Source organism: Macrosteles quadrilineatus, unplaced genomic scaffold (genome assembly GCF_028750875.1).
Source record: "Macrosteles quadrilineatus isolate MER2022 unplaced genomic scaffold, UCM_ALF_1.0 Scaffold_1__1_contigs__length_201487025, whole genome shotgun sequence".
Classification (NCBI taxonomy): Eukaryota; Metazoa; Arthropoda; class Insecta; order Hemiptera; family Cicadellidae; genus Macrosteles; species Macrosteles quadrilineatus.
In genome coordinates, this window is record NW_026542594.1 from 20,287,125 (window position 1) to 20,307,466 (window position 20,342).

General features: G+C 33.6%; 1 protein-coding gene across 1 annotated transcript in view; it reads left to right on the plus strand.

Annotated features, from left to right (window-relative positions):
* LOC129004798 (transmembrane protein 104 homolog) overlaps nt 1-20,342 on the plus strand; it is a 70,194-nt gene that overhangs the window by 47,506 nt on the left and 2,346 nt on the right. Inside the window, exon 11 of the mRNA XM_054433442.1 lies at nt 16,546-16,656. Coding sequence (XP_054289417.1) covers nt 16,546-16,656 — 111 coding nt within the window. The remainder of the gene's footprint in view (nt 1-16,545; nt 16,657-20,342) is intronic.

Here is a 20,342-nt window from a genome sequence, read left to right on the forward strand (position 1 = left end):
AAATTGGACTTCATTTTTCACCCTTACAATCGGTTAAAGTATTTGAGTATAAAAAAAAACAGTAACTATTTAAAAAACGAGTATTAAAGTATAACATCAGGAGGGGAAATTTGACATTTAAATTCAACTGTGCAACATAAACATTGGTCTTCATTTCAACCATTGCAATCGGTTAAACTCAGCTTTCTTTGCTGGAAATAGTTTATGATTGTTAATACCAAGTATTCTTGATGGAGGATATGATTGTAATGTAACTGGAATGTAGGTCTTCTACCATTATTGGGACGATTTAGAGACGGCATTTTAATACTGGCCTTAATAAAACCATTGGACAGCCCTAGACAATTATCCATACCGTGGTTAAAAGTGTACTTCTATTAAGCCCAGGTAATTAATTATTTACTTATTACGGTTGTAACTGGACGTATGTATAGTCTATCGTATGTACGTATGTATGTATTGTCGTGGCTTGGCAATCAAATAGCAGTATTTAGGATAGGCTACTGTTATCAACATTTGAAATTACTGAATTGTTACCAAATTACTGTTTCACAAAATGCAGATTCCATTTTTAGCCAAGCCATTAAAATGAGGATTTGCCAAACGATTATTAATTGGCTATTACAGAATAGTATTTAATGATATACAACTTTTCACATTTCATAAATTATATGTTAGTTTTGCTATGGTCAAAGGTCCAAATCCAAATGTTCTTTTCTTTTGGTCTGTATGTAGTAATTTGCTAGTATCATTGACTTTATATAAAGTCAATGCTAGAATACTGTAGATGGTTTGTTAAGACCATAATATGCAAGCATTTTTGAAATCGTTTCCCCGTTTAACCAACTATTCCAAAAAATAAAAAAATAATATGGTGCAACACAAATAAATAAACCGATCACCTACTTTTAACCTACACTTTACCTTCCTAATCTAACCTTACTTCAAAACACTTAATGTAGTCACGAATACTCATAAACCCCGACCTACCTTCCCCACATGCCTAAATTAGATCAGTGTTCAATCTGCGTTTTATTAATAAGTGTAATAACTTACTGTATCGTCGATGTAATTCAACATAATATAACCTGTGAGGTATTATCGGATTAAATATCGATTTCGATGCGGTTCGATATATCGCTTATTAAATCCTTATTTCTAACATTGACTGTTTCTAATCAGCTGGCAACACAAATAGGTGCCCAAGAGTAAGTAGTCACTGCGATATGCTCCGCGCATTGAAAAAGTAGCTCCGTCCATTTTCGCAATTTGTAGTGAATTCCGCGCCTTAAAAAATGTTTTAACGGTATTTTCTTGTTTATTAAGATCATAGGAATGATTTAAAAACGTTTAAAAGAAAAGTCTAGAAAGTTCAGAAATACCTTATGATTCTCTTGTTTACATTTTTCTTGTAAACAAAAAACTGTCATATGGCTACTTTAGTCCCATAAGCCTAATGTTAAAAATTGGAAATTTTAAGTTCGTTTTAAATTGCATTAGCATTATCTAATTGAAAATTGTTTGTTTAAAAACCATCTCACTATTAGTCTAAGTAATTGTGTTAAGTTTGGCTGAAATGCGTTCAGCCGTTATTGAGTGATGTTTCTCTATTTGTTGCATTGAAGTTGATCCCAAAGAGCTTCGCTCGCTTCGCTCGCTCCGCTCAATAATTCAGTTTTAAAAATCTTTGTACAACTAAATCTAGAGTTCTACTGGACCGATTTTATTAATTAAGGGGTCTTTGGAAAGCTTAAGTCGTGTAGATTTGCAAATAACTATGAAAGTTTGTTTTTATTATGATTTATGGTGAAAATAAAAAAAAAACATGTTTTCCATAAGAAATACATTGAAAACTGTGTTTTCACACTTTTTATTTGGGTGCGACTTTTGGCTGCCTTTTTGAGTATTTCCAAGAAGTGCATGGTATCAATTTGTAGGAAATTTTCAGATCACCGTTTCAAAGTTATTTGCAAAAAAGCTAAGCAACCTCCGAATTTATAGTAATGAGAAAATATTGAGTTTGGGATTTTTTTTAACTTTGTACAACTAAATCTAGACTTCTACTGGACCGATTTGGTTAATTAATGGCTCATTGAAAAGCCTAACTCATGTAGATATGCAAACAATTATAAAATTGTGATTTTATTAAATTTTTTTGTTAAAAAAGTAAAAATAACAAAAATACATTAAAAACTGCTTTTTTTAAGTTTCTGTTTTTAAGATTCTATTTGTAGCCAGCTTTTGGCTGCCTTTATTAAGTATTAACAAGAAATACATAGTAATTATTTGTAGTAAATTTTATTCTCTTTCAGAATATCACATCCACTTTGATTTTTGATTGGTAGATTTTTCCTCCGTTTAAAAGTTATTGGCTAAGTTATTGGAGCTAAGTGATCTCCAAATTTATAGTGGTGAGAAAATACTGAATTAGATATATTTTTGTTAAACTTTGTACAATTAAATCTAGACTTCTACCTGACCGATTTTGTTACTTAAAGGGTCATTGGAAAGTCTAATTTGTGTAGATTTGCAAATAATTATGAGAGTTTGATTTTATTAGATATTTGAGGTGAAAAAATAAAAATAAACAATAATATACATTTAAAACTCATTTTTTTCCAAGTTTATATTTCCAAGTTTATATTTGTAGCCAACTTTAGGCTGCCTTTACTGAGTATTTTCAAGAAATACATAACAGTAATTTGTAGGAAATTTTATTCTCTTTCAGAATATCATCTTCCACTTTGGTCGATTTCCTCACCGTTTCAAAGTTATTTGCAAAAACGTTAAGCAACCTCCCAATTTATAGTGGTGAGAAAATACTGAATTAAGGATGTTGTTGTTAAACTTTGTACAAATAAATCTACAGTTTTACTGAACCGATTTTATTAATTAACACGTTCGCGGCGGCATGGGAGCGATCGCTCCCATACGGAACCCTAATGCCATCCTGGTGGGTGCGATCGCTCCCAAGCTGCATAGCAGTACAAAATGATTTATTTTTAAGCCAGGATTAGAGCTAGAAACTTGAAACCTCGCACAGCACTGCTCAATAGTATGCGGAATTTTTTGTGGTGTAGGTTGGTAGTAAATTTCCCCGTAAAATCCCCATCTGGCAATCTCAAAATCGACTTTTAGTCCCGTCTTTATCCCTCCATTTGGCAATATAATTCCAATGGGACCGGCTACGTTCCAAGCAGTGCTGCTATCTGTAGGTGTTTAGCGAACTACGTCGACTCTCGTTGTAAAGCAGGACATCCTCGCACGTTATTTGCTATTTGTCAGACCGAAATTGGAAAGCCAATCACACGCGGCAATCGGGTTTGTTCGACGCTGAGGGCGCGCCGCACTGGGGATATGCCCGCCATTTGACGTGCCGCCGCGAACGTGTTAAAAGGTCATTGGAAAGCTTAATTTGTGTGGATTTGCAAATAATTATAAACGTTTTTTTAAAGATTTTCTAGGTGAAATCCGTCAAAGTCGACAGTTACTGTTGAGGTTGCAAGCAAGATCGTTTGACTATAAATCAATCATAAATAACTCAATTTTTTTAACAATTTGTGTTGTTCGTGATTTAGCTGTGTGCTTTAGGTACGTCTATCTTAATAATCAATAAATCAAATGGAAGCTGGCATTTCACTGAAGGTTCTTAGGTGTAAAGAAAAATGAAACACTTCTTTGCCTTCTAAATTTATATATTTAAATATGTATTTAAATATATGTTTTTACTCTCCTTGCTATCACCTCAATAACTCTCTGACAATTTAATCTTTACAAATTTTGGTTGCCCCTGGGTTGGAAGAACTGTGAATAATATAAACAACAGAGCGTTTGGCAGTGGAAGTTTGATGTTAAATAATATTTTAGTGGGCCCTGTAGAATAAAATTATCCCCAGAAGTCCTTATGGGACGTCCCTGATACTGTTTGAAGTTCTTCCAGACTGAAATAAATCTTAAAGTACACTGAATTTACTCTCTACACTGCCACACTAAACCTAGTGTTGCACTTCAAATGTGAATCTTTTGCAGTGGCCCTTTTTACTCACTACATATTACCAAATTTCTATTGAATGACTGTTAATGCTAAAAGAAATACCCAGGATACTGATAACTATGGAAATATATAACAATTCAATTTATTTTGCAGAATTAGTAAAACGTTTACACTTTAATATTTGTTTTTTTAATGACTACTTAGCGAATATTTGTGTGTCTGTAATTTATTCACAATGATATAATAATAGCTGAAACCCGGCTTCGAGTGCAACAATCAATTATAACCTTTAATTAAAAAATGGTGAATGAACCCATCGAAAGGGAAGTATGTGGCGCGGTTACACACTGATCCCGAATATGTCAAATGAGGTGTGATATTTACTTTAAAATTTGAGATGACCAGTACCAGCAAATCCTTTCGTTGGCCAACGAATTAAAAAACAAAGTTCGAGTCTCGTAGTCCAACCTGATTAAACAGTGTTCTGTTTAATCGCAGTAATATGTGCTAAAAGATTGCTTAGTATTTTATGGCTAAAAGGTACTTTGGCGGCTCATCTATTGCAAAACACACACTACCCCAATTAACGCCTCCGTATCTAGCCGAACCAGCTGCCTACCTCCACTTTCAATATTATTTGATTTTCACCAAATAAAATAATGACTGTGGCACTCTTAAATAATCTCTGATTTAATATCGCAGCAGAATTAAACAATGACTCTGTTGTGAATTTGTATCAATAGAATAATTTACAAGTTACATTAAATATAAATACAAAATCCTATACAATTTAATTAGTCCGATATAATGAGAATATCACAGTTTACTAGACAAAACAGATTGATATACTAGAAATGGATATTAAAAATACTAATGAGGACTTGAACCTGAAAACATGTGCTAATATTAGACAAGGCGATTTAGCCCAAAAAAGCCTCTAAGATAGAACAAATTCCAACAAATGGTTTTTCGACGGTTTTTGCTAGTAATTAATAGGTGTAGAAAGTACCAGGAAAAAAGTCTACCAAAATCGGACAACCGGAATTTGGGTTTTTCCAAGATGGCCGCCGCAAGGCCCTCAAATCTACAAGATGACTGCAAATTCGTCGATTCATAGTTCCAGGATTGGCCGATTTCCACGAAAATTGGCAAACACATGTAGAACTATATTTCCAATCTTAAATATGAAAACTAGGAAGACAAGTAACCCAAAGATGAATTATCAGGGTATTATGTGCTATAAAATAAGATTTTTTACCTCAAATATATGTTTTTCTAATATTTTGTACAAAGTTTGTTATAATTTCAAATTTATTTTTTCACCATTAGATTTAACACAAAAAACCTAACAATTTAGTATATTAAATCTTTGTTCTGCTTCAATTTGTTACAGAGATATTGAAAGTAATAACTTTAGTATGTTTTCTTGCCGAGATAACTCAATGTTAATCTTATGGAGAATAAGCATAAATATTAATATTATTTTTCATTAAACCTATATAGATAAGACTTTTTTTCTGCTTCATATTATCTGTTTTAATATTTTTTTTTACTAAAAATTCCTTTTTTGGCAGTTACCATTGCAGCAAACCTACGTATTCGGTTCCTCAGTTTTAATCATAAAGAAAATAAGCAAAAATCAATTTTTTTATTAGTCCAAGATGTATAGAACCTTAAAAATTGCAAGAAAACGTTTTATGGTTTTTTGTTGTAGTGTTGGGTATGCAGAGTAACATAGTAAAAATTCCCAAATATCGGTCTACTGGAAAACCCCTAGAATCAAGATTTAATATGACGGATTTTCTCAACATTGGAAAAATTAAAAATAAAATCCACATGCATTTTCATTGATATTGACTTCAGACCACCACCGATATTTATTGGGTGGTAATTTCTTCATTTCGATAGGGAAAATGTTTTCGGCCATCATTTTGGATCCCCCTATCGGATATAAATATTTTTTAAATGTAATGTTAGTGTCATTTCAATAGGGAACGTGTTTTTGGCCGTCATCTTGTATCGGCCATATTTTATATAAATAATTTGTTTAATGTAATGGCAATGTTGTGACACATTATTTTAAACTAGATTTTCACGCCCATTCCATTGCCAAAATGAGTTTTTAAATATCTTTTTTTCGTTTTAAAGATATATTCAAACGAAAATTCTCCTGCATACATTTCTTAAGGACGTTTCGTATTTTGAACATTTTTTCTTATATCTCCAGTACATATTAACGCTTGCAGTTCGTTCTAGCCTTAAACATTTAGTAATGTAAGGGATTTCATTTGAGCTATTGATCATTAAAATCTGACGAGTTAGAGACTAGTTACGAACGCCAACAAAATATGAAATTTCACTTTTTAGAAATAAATTTTTATTAAAATATTTATATCTCGGGTTCTTAATACGCCACCAAGTTCTTTTTGGTTTCATATTACTCAGTAAATGTTTGGGTTAATTTTTTTAATCACTAAATAAAATGTGACAAATTTAATATGGGTCTGTCTTATTTAAAAATAATTTTTTCCCGAGATTTGTCTTAAGTTTAAGACATATACCCCCAAATCGAAAAATAACTCCCAATACTCTTTATAATCTTAAAAGATTCATCAAAGTATTGACTTTTACAGTAGTTATGGATTATTTATTGGGAGTTATTAGAATTGGGGATATATGTACTTAACTAAAGACAAATTTTAAATGCAAATAATTTAATATGAAATTAGGGTGCATGACTCATTTTTTATTAATTAGTCAGATATTATTTAGTGACTAATAAAATAAAAAACCTAATTCTCTACTGAGTAATTTGAGAGCAGAAAGAACTTGGTGACGTATTAAGAACCCGAGATATAAATCATTTAATAAAAACTGATTTATAAAAAGTTAAATTTAATATTTTGTTGGGATTGGTATCTCGTCTCTAACTCGTTCAATTTTAATGATCAATAGCTCAAATGAAAGCCCTTACATCATTAATTATTTAAGAATGAATACTAACTGAAGATAGGCTAAGGAAAATAATCGTAAAAAAAATTTCAAAGTACAAAACGTTTAAAACAAAAAAATGTATTTAAAAACGGATTTCGGCAATGGAATATGTGTGAAAATCTAGTATATATAGTAATAATGTGTCACAACACTGTCGTTACAACAACAACAAATTATATCCATTAAGGTGGATCCAAAATGGCGGCCAAAATACGTTTCCCATCGAAATGAAGTACTGACCACCCAATAAATATCGATGTTGGTCCCAAGTCAATATTTAGAAAATTGTGCATAGAAAATGGTTATGGTATCTTTTTTTCAAAATTTGTCCAATGTTGGGAAAATCCGACTCTGCACACCCAAAACTACAACATAAAACCATAAAACGTTTTCTTGTATTGTTTTTAAGGTTATTCTAGGGACCTATACTTCTCGGACTAATAAGAAATTGATTTTTGCTTATTCTCTTTATGATTAAAACTGAGGAACCGAATACGTAGGTTTGCTGCATTGGTAACTGCCAAAAAAGGAATTTTTTGTAAAAAAATATTAAAACAGATAATATGAAGCAGAAAAAAAGTCTTATCTATATAGGTTTAATGAAAAATAATATTAATATTTATGCTTATTCTCCATAAGATTAACATTGAGCTATCTTGGCAAGAAAACATACTAAAGTTATTACTTTCAATATCTCTGTAACAAATTGAAGCAGAACAAAGATTCAATATACTAAATTGTTAGGTTTTTTGTGTTGAATCTAATGATGAAAAAATTAATTTGAAATTATAACAAACTTTGTACAAAATATTAGAAAAACATATATTTTAGGTAAAAAATCTTATTTTTTTAGCACATAATACCCTGAAAATTCATCTTTGGGTTACTTTGTCTGCCTAGTTTTCATATTTAAGGTTGGAAATATAGTTCTACATGTGTTTGCCAATTTTCGTGGAAATCGGCCAATCCTGGAACTATGAATCGACGAATTTGTAGATTTGAGGGCCTCCAGCGGCCATTTTGGAAAAACCCCACTTCCGGTTGTCCGATTTTGGTAGACATTTTTCCTGGTACCTTCTACACCTATTAGTACCAAAAACCGTCGAAAAACCATTTGTTGGAATTTGTTCTATCTCAAGTGCCTATATTTACTCGACTAATATAACAGGATGTAACAAACTATAACAGGAAAATTCTACACATGTGCGACTCACTGAAAACTATAAATATAACAATAAATAACATTAACTACTTACAATTTCGGACGTCCTACAAAGACACAAACACTAAGGTGTGGGAGGGGAATACGGAATTAGCTGAGCTTTTTTCCAAAAGACGCGATTGAAAGATTTGGACAACGAACGTGAATTTTCAATGGCGGTCTGTGTTTGCCGGTAAAGTTACGTTACAACACTTTCTTGTTCAAAAACTGATTTTATTTGCACCACGCGCGGCAAATATATCCCTACGGAATATAGGCGGAATATAGGATTGATGAAAATAATGATTGCTGGGACAAACACCGCGGATTGAATTTAATTTGCACGATCGATTTTCGATAGCTTAACTAATACACGTGGGACGGGTAGGAGGAAACGACAACGACTGAGAGACGAGAACTATCCATAGCTGGCCAATTTTACCCCCTCTCCTCGTAGTGCATTGTGGGTGCTTTGCCTATTGTTCCGATCAGCTGACTATCTGTTCGTGTTTACTCATATTGATTTGTTGTAAAAACGCGTAAATCGGTACATAGGTCAAAACAAATAGAATAACGTAATTAGAATTAAGTAAATATATCTAAAACTAAATTCCATATCCAAGATATAATCAAATTTATATTTTCTGATTGAGCGATACAGTATCTTGAAGTTAACTGATTTAAACTATCAATATCTCAAGTGAAAGCCTTTGAAGTATTTTATGACCAAGACATATAAAATAACTGAAATAAAAATAGAGTTACGTATCATTGATTGCAGATAAGTAGTTGATTCGTGATTCAGCAGCGTCCTTAAGGTAGTCCAATCTTAATTTTCAATAGCTCAAATAAAAGCTGGTATTTAACTAAAGGTTTTTAGACCAAAACATATAGGGTAATGTAATTAGAACTGCTGGAATACATCTTTAATTGAAGTGAAAAAAAAAAAAATTAAATTCTTTTGTCGAGTAATATATTAGATACATTAATGATGATGCTTGATGACAAATATGTGCTTGCATAGCTTAATTTTAAAACCAAAATTATGAAAATCAGGCGGGTAGAAGAGCCAAACGAACTAAAACAAAAAACGAATTTAACTCACATAAGAAATGTACAGGTAGGCAGTTTGTGTTCAACTCAAAATATACGTCAAATGAATGCCGATGCTTGATGGCAAATCTGTGGTACATCCATACCTTTAGTTTAAGGCCAAAATTATGATAATCGGTCAGGTAGAAAAGCTAACCCGACTCGGAAAAGAAAAACCAATAATTTTTATAGACGACAATAATTGGTTTACCAGTATGCATAATCTAATCATACGAAACATATGTTAGTAATTCAACAGCTTATTGTTATATTGTTATCTAATTGATTTTTCTTTGATCAAATATTGTTTTTAACAATTTGCATTTGTGTTTAAAGTGTGTTCCTTATGTTAAGTGTGTGATTCTAATGTTATGTGCTTAATCTGTACCATTAATTAATATTAGAGAGTAAAGTGTGTATGGATTTCATAACCATTTACTGGAGACCGTTGTATTTAACCACAACGAGCACTGTTGCTAGTTAAAAATAATGAAACACGTAAATTGTATTCTGAACTTCAAAATGCATCTTAAATTATTGTAAGAACTTATGTCAATCTTAAATACTATAACTGGAACGACGTACGATTCAGTTTCATATCAATACTTACTAAACACAAAGAAATATTGACCACTAAATGTTCTAATTAATCTAATATTCATGTTTATGTTGGTGTTAGGATTTTAATTTTTATTATTATTGGTTGTTAATACAAAATTATGTTGTATTGGGTTTTAAGATTATCAGTCACATATTTATGTTATGTTACGGCCAGGAGACGTTTTCTTTTAGTTTTGATTACATAATTAACATTTAATATTAGGCCCTACCTGTACTTTTTGTAACCTTGGGCTGAGGTTTTGAGATTCGAGATTTAGATTTTGATTTTTAAGTTTCGGTTTTGTTTTTGAGATTCAAAATTTCTGGTTTTGACCATCACTAGTACCAAGACAAAAATGTGGTTCAGATTTCACTATAAACTGTAGGTCCCTTAGTTGCCATTAGGTGTATGGGCTATTAATTAACAGCTGTGTCTTGTGACGTCGCCAGTGTGACGACATCTTAACTTGACAGGAGACGGGACTAGTGAGAATAAAAAACTACATAATTGGTTAATACCACGGGCTGCACGGACCGAGATAAAGGTGTACGGTTGCAGGACTAGGTCGGACTGACGTAGTGGTTAGATAGACGGGTATAGCGTGGTCGCGGCAGCCAATGGGAATTTATTAAAAATCACCTGATATGACGTCACAGACGTGGCGTGATGTACAGCTCGGCCAAAACTTCTGTGCGCGTGGACGGGTCGCTACTAGCCGAACTAAAACAAACGGGCACCGGCTATTGGCAGTGCTGGGGGTAGTGGTGAGTGAGTAGCAAGACACAAATGTTTTCACAAAAGTACCCCCGCCAACCCCCTCGCCTAGACTCAACCAGATCTGTTTGCGCACAGAAACTTTGGCCGACCTGTACACACACACTAACACACATTTACATTTTATACAAATCTGGTTTCCTACAAGAAACGCTGTTTTACAGATATAATATTGAATACATAAAATCATCAAATATACTACATCCCTCCCGTGTAATTTTTATATACATCTCAGCAAAAACGTTAGAACATGTAAAACAAAACTATTAATTTCAAAAACAAACTTAAAAAATCAGACATTCAATTTTTACAAATCAAGGCGTTCTACTGGTTTTATTATTCTACTGGGATATCTACGTGCTGTTGTAGTAACAGGTGTTTGGGGATGTACAATGGGCGACTGTTGTGGAGAACGGGCAATGGGAGTGCTAGGTGAGGAGGGGAAGGAAGTATGACGTGTAGCAGGAGTACTACGATCAGGTGATCGGTTGGTTACGCTGTGTCTATTTTTAGACTGGGAGTGGGATTGCTGTAACGGAGTTTTGGGGGGATCAGCTGATGGTACCACTGCCGGCTCACATACTGTTTCAGGATGCGCATTCCTGTCATCCTACCCTCAAACCTACCAATTGATCAATATGTCTCTTCCAAACAACACCTGAACTTAGCCTAACTTCATACAAAACATTACTCAATCTTTTATGTATAGTACCTTCTACCCATTAATAATTCTAACCCATTAATAATTCTACCCATAGTCTCTAATTAATACAGACTGATTTGGGTACAGAACTCAGGTTTTACTGCCACCAAAATACTCTCTTTGTTTGTTTTGTTTACACTCAACATGACTTGGTAAGTTAGGTTTTAGCAAATCTAACCTGGTCCTTAGGGGATGTTTAAACATCAGCATAGCTGGAGTCTCATTGGTAACAGCATGCACGGAGTTTCTATAGTCAAACAATATACGACTTAGAGCAACATTAAAATCAGTGTTATCATTTAGTGCACATTTAAGCTTAGTTTTAGCATATCTTACTGAGTTCTCGGCTTGGCCGTTTGATTGGGCATGATAGGGAGGTGAGAATGTTTGTATTACTCCATTTGACTTTAGGAATTGTTTAAACTCAAGTGATGTGAATGGTGGACCTCACTGTGACAAGTTACTGGCAAACCAAATCTAGCAAACAAATCTCTTAAATGTACAATTGGTTGTTTGGCTGAGGTGGAACCTACTTCAAAAGCCTCCAGCCACTTAGTATGAGCATCTACTACAATTAAAAACATTTTGCCTCTTATTGGTCCAAAATAGTCCAGATGTAATCTTTCCCAAGGCTTAGATGGATAGTGCCAATTATGCAAGAAACTTTTAGTTGGGTTATAACGTTCCATAAGGCAGGAAGAACAGCTGTTTGCTAAGGCTTCTATGTTTTGGTCTATATTTGGCCACCAAATATACGACCTTGCCACTGACTTCATTTTTACGATTCCCATATGACTACAATGTAACTCTTTTAAAACATAATCCCTCATAGAATTAGGAACCACAACTTTCTACCCCCACATTAAAATGCCCATCTCTACAGTCAATTCTTCCTTCCTTTGGAAATAAGGTAACATATCACCTCTCTCTTCCGGCAAAAAACTAGGCCAACCATGCAGGACATAGCTACACACTTTGTGTAAAATAGGGTCTTTTTGCGTTTTGACTTTAACGTGTTCAAAGGTTAGTGGCACTGAGCTTTCAAAAATACAATTTAAATATGTGCCTTGCCATTGGAAATCATTACTTTCAATCGGATGTGGGACTTGTATTGGTAATCGTGACAGAGCGTCTGCGTTACAATGACTTGCTCACTTAACATATTTGATGTCAAAAATGTAGCCTGACAAAAACAAAGCGTATCTTTGTAGCCTACTAGCTGCAAAAACTGGCAACCCCTTCTTAGGGCCAAAAATACTTATTAATGGTTTATGATCTGTACATAAGGTAAACCTTCTACCATACAAGTACTGGTTACACTTTTTAACACCGAAAACAATGGCCAGAGCTTCTTTTTCTACCTGACTATACTTAACTTCAGTGGGTGACAAAGTACGTGAAAAATATGCAACAGGTTTCTCTACTCCTTCACTTGTTTTGATACTTAACACACAACCTAGCCCTGTTGAACTTGCGCCAGTTGCTAATATTACAGGCAAACTTGAGTCATAATGAGCAAGAGTAGGGGCATTTGTCAATAATTCTTTAACCTTGTTGAAAGATTGCATACATTCAGCATTGAAATTAAATGGACCATCTTTCTTAAGCAAATTATATACAGGACTCAGAATGGTAGGCATGTTAGGAATGAATTTTCCGTAGTAGTTTACTAAACCAATAAAAGCTTTTACTTCAGTTACGTTCTTAGGTACAGGTGCTTTTACTATTGCTTCAACCTTGGCTTGGGAGGTGTGGAGACCTTCCTTGTCGATACAAAATCCCAAATACTCTAATTTGTCTGAAAAGAACTTGCATTTACTCTTTTTGATGGTAAACCCCTTATCATTTAGCCGTGTAAGAACTTCCCAAAAGCTACTCAAATGAGTGTTAGTATCTTTAGCTGTAATCAAAATATCATCCAAGAATACTGCCACACCTTCCAACCCTTGGAGTGTCTGTTCAATGACCTTTTGAAAAATGCCAGGAGCTGATGAGATGCCATATGGCATTCTCTGATAGGAAAATAGCCCTTTATAAGTACTGATAGTGCATCATTTCTTTGACTCGTCATTTAATTTAAGTTGCATGTAAGCTTGGCTGAGATCAATTTTACTAAAGGTTTGTCCACCTTGTAAATTAGCAAAAAGCTCCTCGATTCTAGGTAGAGGATATTTTTCCACTTCTAGGAATGGATTTAAAGTTACTTTAAAATCCCCACAGATTCTAATTTCCCCACTTTTCTTTAAAACTGGGACGATAGGCGTCCCCCTAGATGAGCTACTTACAGGTACTAAAACTTCCTCAGTTTGTAATCTTTCTAACTCTGCCTCTACTTTACTTTTCAACGAAAAATGTATCGGTCTAGGTTTGAAATACTTAGGAGTAGCATTCTCTTTTAACTTGAGCTCTACAGGATCTCCCTTATATTGACCTAACTTGTCACTGAAAACTTTTGGAAACTCTTTTTCCAACTCAACTACCATTTTGTCAAACTGCTCATTGTGTGATAACAACTTAAAATTTTTGTCACTCAACAAATTGGTTTTGAACGATATATTTACCCCTAATACTTGAAGCCAATTACGCCTCATTAATGGATGTGCGCCTTTTTTAATCACATACAGATCTAGGTTATCCTTGAAATCCTGGTAACTAACATTCACTTTTATTTTACCAATAGGGACAATAGGTTCGTTAGCATACGAACTTAAGGATAGATCATTAGGATGTAATTTACAAAATGACAGATTTTTGTTGTAAAAATCCTCACTACAAACACTGACACTAGCTCCAGTGTCAACTTCAAACGTGACTTTTTTACCTTCTACAATAGCATCAATTTTAAGTGGAGCTACCTTAACGTTGACATTACTATTATTAGGCCTATCTACCTCAATTTCGTCCTCAATTTGAAATAGTGTAGAAATATCGTCAACATACTCATCACAACTATCATTAGAATTTATCTGAGATTTCCTGTCAGAAACAAAGTTATGGATTTTGTTGTTTTTACTAAACTGTCCATTAGTCCTTTCAGTTTTAAAATTGTTCTTATCATTCTTAAAAGTATAATTTTTGTTTTACTTACCTAACAGCTTTGATCTGCACACTTTAGCTAAATGATTCTTTTTTCCACAAAAATGACATACCACAACACCCAATAATCTACACTCATTTCTCATGTGACCGAAGCCACCACAACAGAAACACTGCACTGATTTGTTTTGAGGTCGAGGTGCTGATTTTGACGTTTGATTGTGCTGCTGGCCGCCGCCGCTGCTCCCTGAATCTCGTCGTCGTTGTGCCGCTGCATTCTTCTCCGCCGCTTCCGCTGATGAGACGATTTTCACAGCTTGAGCAAACGTTAAACTGGACTCTGATAACGGTTTCTGTTTGATAGTGTCACTTCTTATTCCACTAACTAGACGATCTCGAAGAAAGTCGTTCAACGATGCGCCGAACTCGCAGTGCGTGGACATCTTCTTCAAATTTGCGACGTATTCGGCAACTCCTTCCCCCTCTAATTGGTTGCGTTTACTAAAATTGTAACGTTCCGCGATGAATGATGGTTTAGGATGTAAATGATCCTGAATTAACTTCACTATATCTTCAAAAGATTTCGCGTTTGGTTTATCGGGCGTGCACAAATCGCGTAACAGATTGTACGTTTTCTTCCCGACTACTGTCAATAAAGTACTAACTTTTTGGCATCACTAATCCCGTTACACTCGACAAATAACTCAAACCTTTCAACGTACGAGGTCCAAGATTCTTCACTCTCGTCAAAGTCTCCGATTCCGACGATGATTCCAGACATTGTATCTTGTTCAAAGAAGACACGAGATAAAATTAACACTGGGTTGTCGTAATCGGACATTAACCCTAATACTTATAAAAATACGGTCGAACAGTTACACCGCACACACGAATAATTAGGTTCTTAATAACGCCATTGTTATCACTGTAACTTCCTCGTCGCCAGTGTGACGTCGCCAGTGTGACGACGTCTTAACTTGACAGGAGACAGGACTAGTGAGAATAAAAACTACATAATTAGTTAATACCACGGGCTGCACGGACCGGGATAAAGGTGTACGGTTGCAGGACTAGAACGGACTGACGTAGTGGTTAGATACACGGGTATAGCGTGGTCGCGGCAGCCAATGGGAATTTATTAAAAATCACCTGATATGACGTCACAGACGTGGCGTGATGTACACACACACTAACACACATTTACATTTTATACAAATCTGGTTTCCTACAAGAAACGCTGTTTTACAAATATAATATTGAATACATAAAATCTTCAAATATACTACATGTCTAAGGAATGTCGGCCTTAGTCACTAACAAAACTATAAGATCGCGCCACTCATCTTACACTCATCTCCATCCATACTTGGCTTAAAATATCTACTTTGTATGGTCGCCATTTCATTGAAAAATATTAAAGTATTTGTCTAAACTAAGCTTTCAAAATATTGTTATAATCTGTATAAAATTTATTAGATTTTACATCTCTTGCAAATATTTTATAAAATTAACGGTTTTATGGAATTTGGTATCAAATATTTTTTAAGCCGCCATTTTTAAATGATTTAAGAGTTTTTGTTCATATTTTGCATAAACATAGTGGTCAATAAGATGAACATTTTTACAGGATTTCAACGCTGTAGCTCAAACAATTCAAAGGAGTTATGCATGTTTTTGTAAAAATCACATACAGACAGAAAGACCGAAAACGGAATAAGATAGGACACATGATACATTACATTTTTTAGTTTATTTTGACATGCTGCATAACATGTCAAAGTTTGTTCATATCTTACATATTTTACCATAAGTTGATGCTAGATTCAACCATAGAATTAAAGTATGGATTAATTGACAATCTTTATGGATTACCTTAAAACCATATGAAGATTTAAGGATTAACAGATTTGTTTGCTGTTGCTACATTTGAAACAACTGGTTTGCTTCAGACAATCGTGTTCCATTTAAGTTGAGTTATTTAATTTTCTTTTTACATTGTAACTGTTATTCTTGGATTCAACAGGAGATCAGTTTACCCACCACCATTGCCATATACGTTTTGTAAGCTTGACACAGAACATACCTTGCTTGAAATTATATGGTTTGACATGATTTGTTAAGTTTAGATTACAAGTGATATGACATTTCAGTCAGTGGTGTCACCCAGCAGATCCAAGCTACTGAGGCTAGTTATCCTCCCACTGGCTGCTGTCGTACCTCCTGTTTTGTTGGCCGTGTTCCTCCCAAACCTGCAGTTTTTGGTAATGTATTTTTTTTATACTGCTAGTGAACTCCGACTTTCACTTTACCAATACATATCCAACCATACATATTTAACCAATACATATCTTTAAAAGTTTTACTTTAAAAATTTGTTTATTTGTATAGTTTTGTGATTTGTATTAGATTATCTATATTAGTTGATCAGGACAGAGTCTACCTTGACACAAGACCTCAGTTCGTTGAAGACTCACAGGAAGAATTGAAACTCAAAGCCAATCCATGCCTGAGGGTTGCTGGTAGCTGGTACGATCCCAAATGAGGTCAATTTAAAACCTAGATAACGTTTTTCATTGGGAGAATACCGGTAATTGTTGATTTTATTATTTACACTAGATAGTAACAAGATCAAAGCTGAAACCGTTCAATAAAAAAAATGTGAAACATGCCCATGAGCTACAACATACTACACATACAAATAAAAAATCTAAAAAAAGTATTATTGAAAAGGTATTAACTATTTTTTAAGATTTGCTGATTTCAGTTTTATTATGTTGTGCACATTGCTGATAATAAAAATACTCGAAGAAAGGATACTAGAGTTATGCGAGCCTGTGATTTTTGGTTGAGCTGAGCCTGAGTAAAGCTTTTCATATCATGAATTTTACGTAATGTTACATACTGTAATAAGTTAATCTGTCACAAACAATTGTGTAAACATCATCATGGTCTTCCCCGATTATTTTCGTCATCTGCAATCATGACAAAAGCTAGAATTTGTTGAATGCCCGTTCTTACCAGACGCGCCCTGCAATCTTAACAGCTTGGCTCGGTGTCTCAAGCTTGTAGGCTACGCTCAGCTCTCATAGCACTTACGGACACCCAAGTTGAATGAATAAAATGAAATGAAATGAAAAAGTGCTTTATTGAAAAATAAGGTAAATATGTACATGCAAAAACATAACACTTAATACAAAATGGTTGATAATAACTGTCCCTTTGAATGTCACAAGTTTTGCCTTCCAAAATAAAGTATGAATATTTAACAACATTCAGCACAAAAAGAAATTAAAATGTTCCTATACAATAAATAAAAGAATAATTAAACACAATTTTAGTACTTTTAACAGACAGAGACAACAAAACATATTACATAATTAAGGATATCAGATAAAAAGTAAATGAGTTTCAAGATTTTATTTTAGTTTGATTTACTACAAATTTAGACGTTTTCTCACTTATACGTTCCCATCTATACTTCCAGGCTTCCCCATGGTAGTTTTTAAAGACATGCCAATTCTTCCCGTTTAGATCTTGATAATATTCTATTACACTCATAATATCTACCCCTTCAATTTATATAACCAATTTATGCACCGAAATATGTGCTTTTCAATCATCTGTTTATAAATAAATAAATAAAAATGTCTTTATTAAGCGTTTCTCTGGTACACCAGCTTTTCAGGACAACTTTCGTCACTATGCTAAATAAAATATCTTATTCTACTATTTAGCCGTTATACACTTATACTGAACAATGTTTTGCTAATAGTCTAGGTAATCTATTATTAGGCAAAGATAACACTCTTACTATATAATGAATATTTTTTCTTAAAGTATGGAAATAGTAGTTTTCACCACAAGGCGCGAAAGTGTCTTTTTGGTACTTAATCGTATTTTAAAAGCAAGGCACAACTTATACCTCAACCCCATACGAAGGATGGGTACTCTGCTAGTAGTACATAATTAGAAGTATTACAATAGTACGGACTCGACAAGATAACTATTTATAATAACCCCACACTTGCGCCCAGTAAAAAATTATAGCCTTAACTATCGGCTCAAAGCAAATAGTATTGGAAGATATTGGCACATTTTTATTTATTATCAGCCTGTCCCAAATTGAATTTTAAGCAAATTTACAGATTTTACATTTATCTTTGGATTGCGAGGTCCATGATAGCGAGCTTGTCAAATTGGTTCCTAAATATTTGTACTGATTTACTATTTCAATCTTTTACTCTTGTACCACCACTTGTCCTCTTTTTTAATCTTTTCACCATTCGTGAATATCATAATTTTAGATTTCTGTAAATTAACGTTAAGGTTCCATGTATTACGATAAGCCTCTAATTTGTTTATCATGTGCTGAAGGACGTGTAATTCGCCTAGTTGAATGAATAAGTGACTTCAATTGAAACTCAATAGTTACACATATTGAATTTAAAGTCAGTCTGTCCAAACATCCAAATTTTTAACATTAAAAATTTATTTTTAAGTCACTTTTTGTCACTTAGTGAGACTTTACTTATTATAAATCTTTTCTTTTAAGATATGTTACCTTTTTTAAGCTATGTTTGTAGATGATGTTTTGTTAAAATATATAAATATTTAGTTTGAACTTACTTAGAGTATTTAATTGCTTCATTATGCAATTGTTGTAACTGGAACCAGTTTCTTCTCATATGGTCAAAACAATTTTACTTCTTCTTTTCACTTCCATCCTCAATGTAACTGTGTATAGTAAGTGTGTTTGAATTTATATATGTAAATGCGTATTGCGGTTGGATTGCCTTGATATTGAAATTGGTTATATAAATTGAAGGGGGGATATTATTTGGGCCTTAACTCACTGGAGACTTATCTCGGAATGGTTCCGTGATCGGCTGAATATTCCCAGAAACCTTATCACGGAACCCTTCGGTGATGATGACATAGCATTATTATTGATTTTTAAAATAATTAATTGTTGCGTAGTTACTAATATGTATGTATTGAAATATTTCTAAAGAGTTAAAAGTATTAAAAATAATATACTTATAATAATAAGTGGTATAAGTAATAAACTAAAAGTAATAAGTAGGAAACAAGTAACAAAAAGTGTACAAATATTACGTCTTTAAAAGTTGTTTTACTGTATGTATATGGAATCAAAGGTATTATACTATGTAACATCTGTCGTGTTTTATTTGTTACATTTGTTAAGTCTACAGTTTTATAATATAATAGTTTTATTATTCTCTCTGTAATATTAGACATTGACAATGGATATTATTTTCATTTGTACGGTTTTTAATATTGTGCAACAGATGTTTTGTGATTCTTTACGTTCTTGATGTTCAGACGTTTGTGATTGTTTGTGTTCATACTTTCAGTGGTGATAGGTCATTATAACTTAGTTAGGCCTACGGGTTTATTATTATGTTTTATAAATGGGGGGCATACAAACTAATTCTATCGCATATTGTCGAGTGAGATTGAGTAGATTGACAGACTTTTGTGGGAAAATGACAGTGATAGTGACAGCGAATCGGGCGGCGTAGGCCTATCGGACAACAACAATGGTGATGAGAGGTTAGGCAGTGTTTTACATAAATAGCTGTAAATCATAGACTATTGTAGATGTAATTATAAATTAAAAACTTTTATGTAGGGAATTAAATAAAAGAAAGGAATAAAAGCAAGAAATAGTTTTTCCTACAGTTACCTAACAATGTACATGTTCTCTCACTGATTTGAGAAAGCAAAGTGGTCAATGTTATCATTGTCTCACTCTAATTACTTTGTCTCACTCACTCCAGATTTGCAACGTGAAGGCACGAAATAGTGAGCGCGTTACATGCAGACAAAGTCGTATGCGCGCGAAATACGTTGGCAGCACTGGCTGTAAATCAGCTGGTCAGCTGTTGTACTGTTGTATCATTAAATGTCATATTAAAAGTTCACT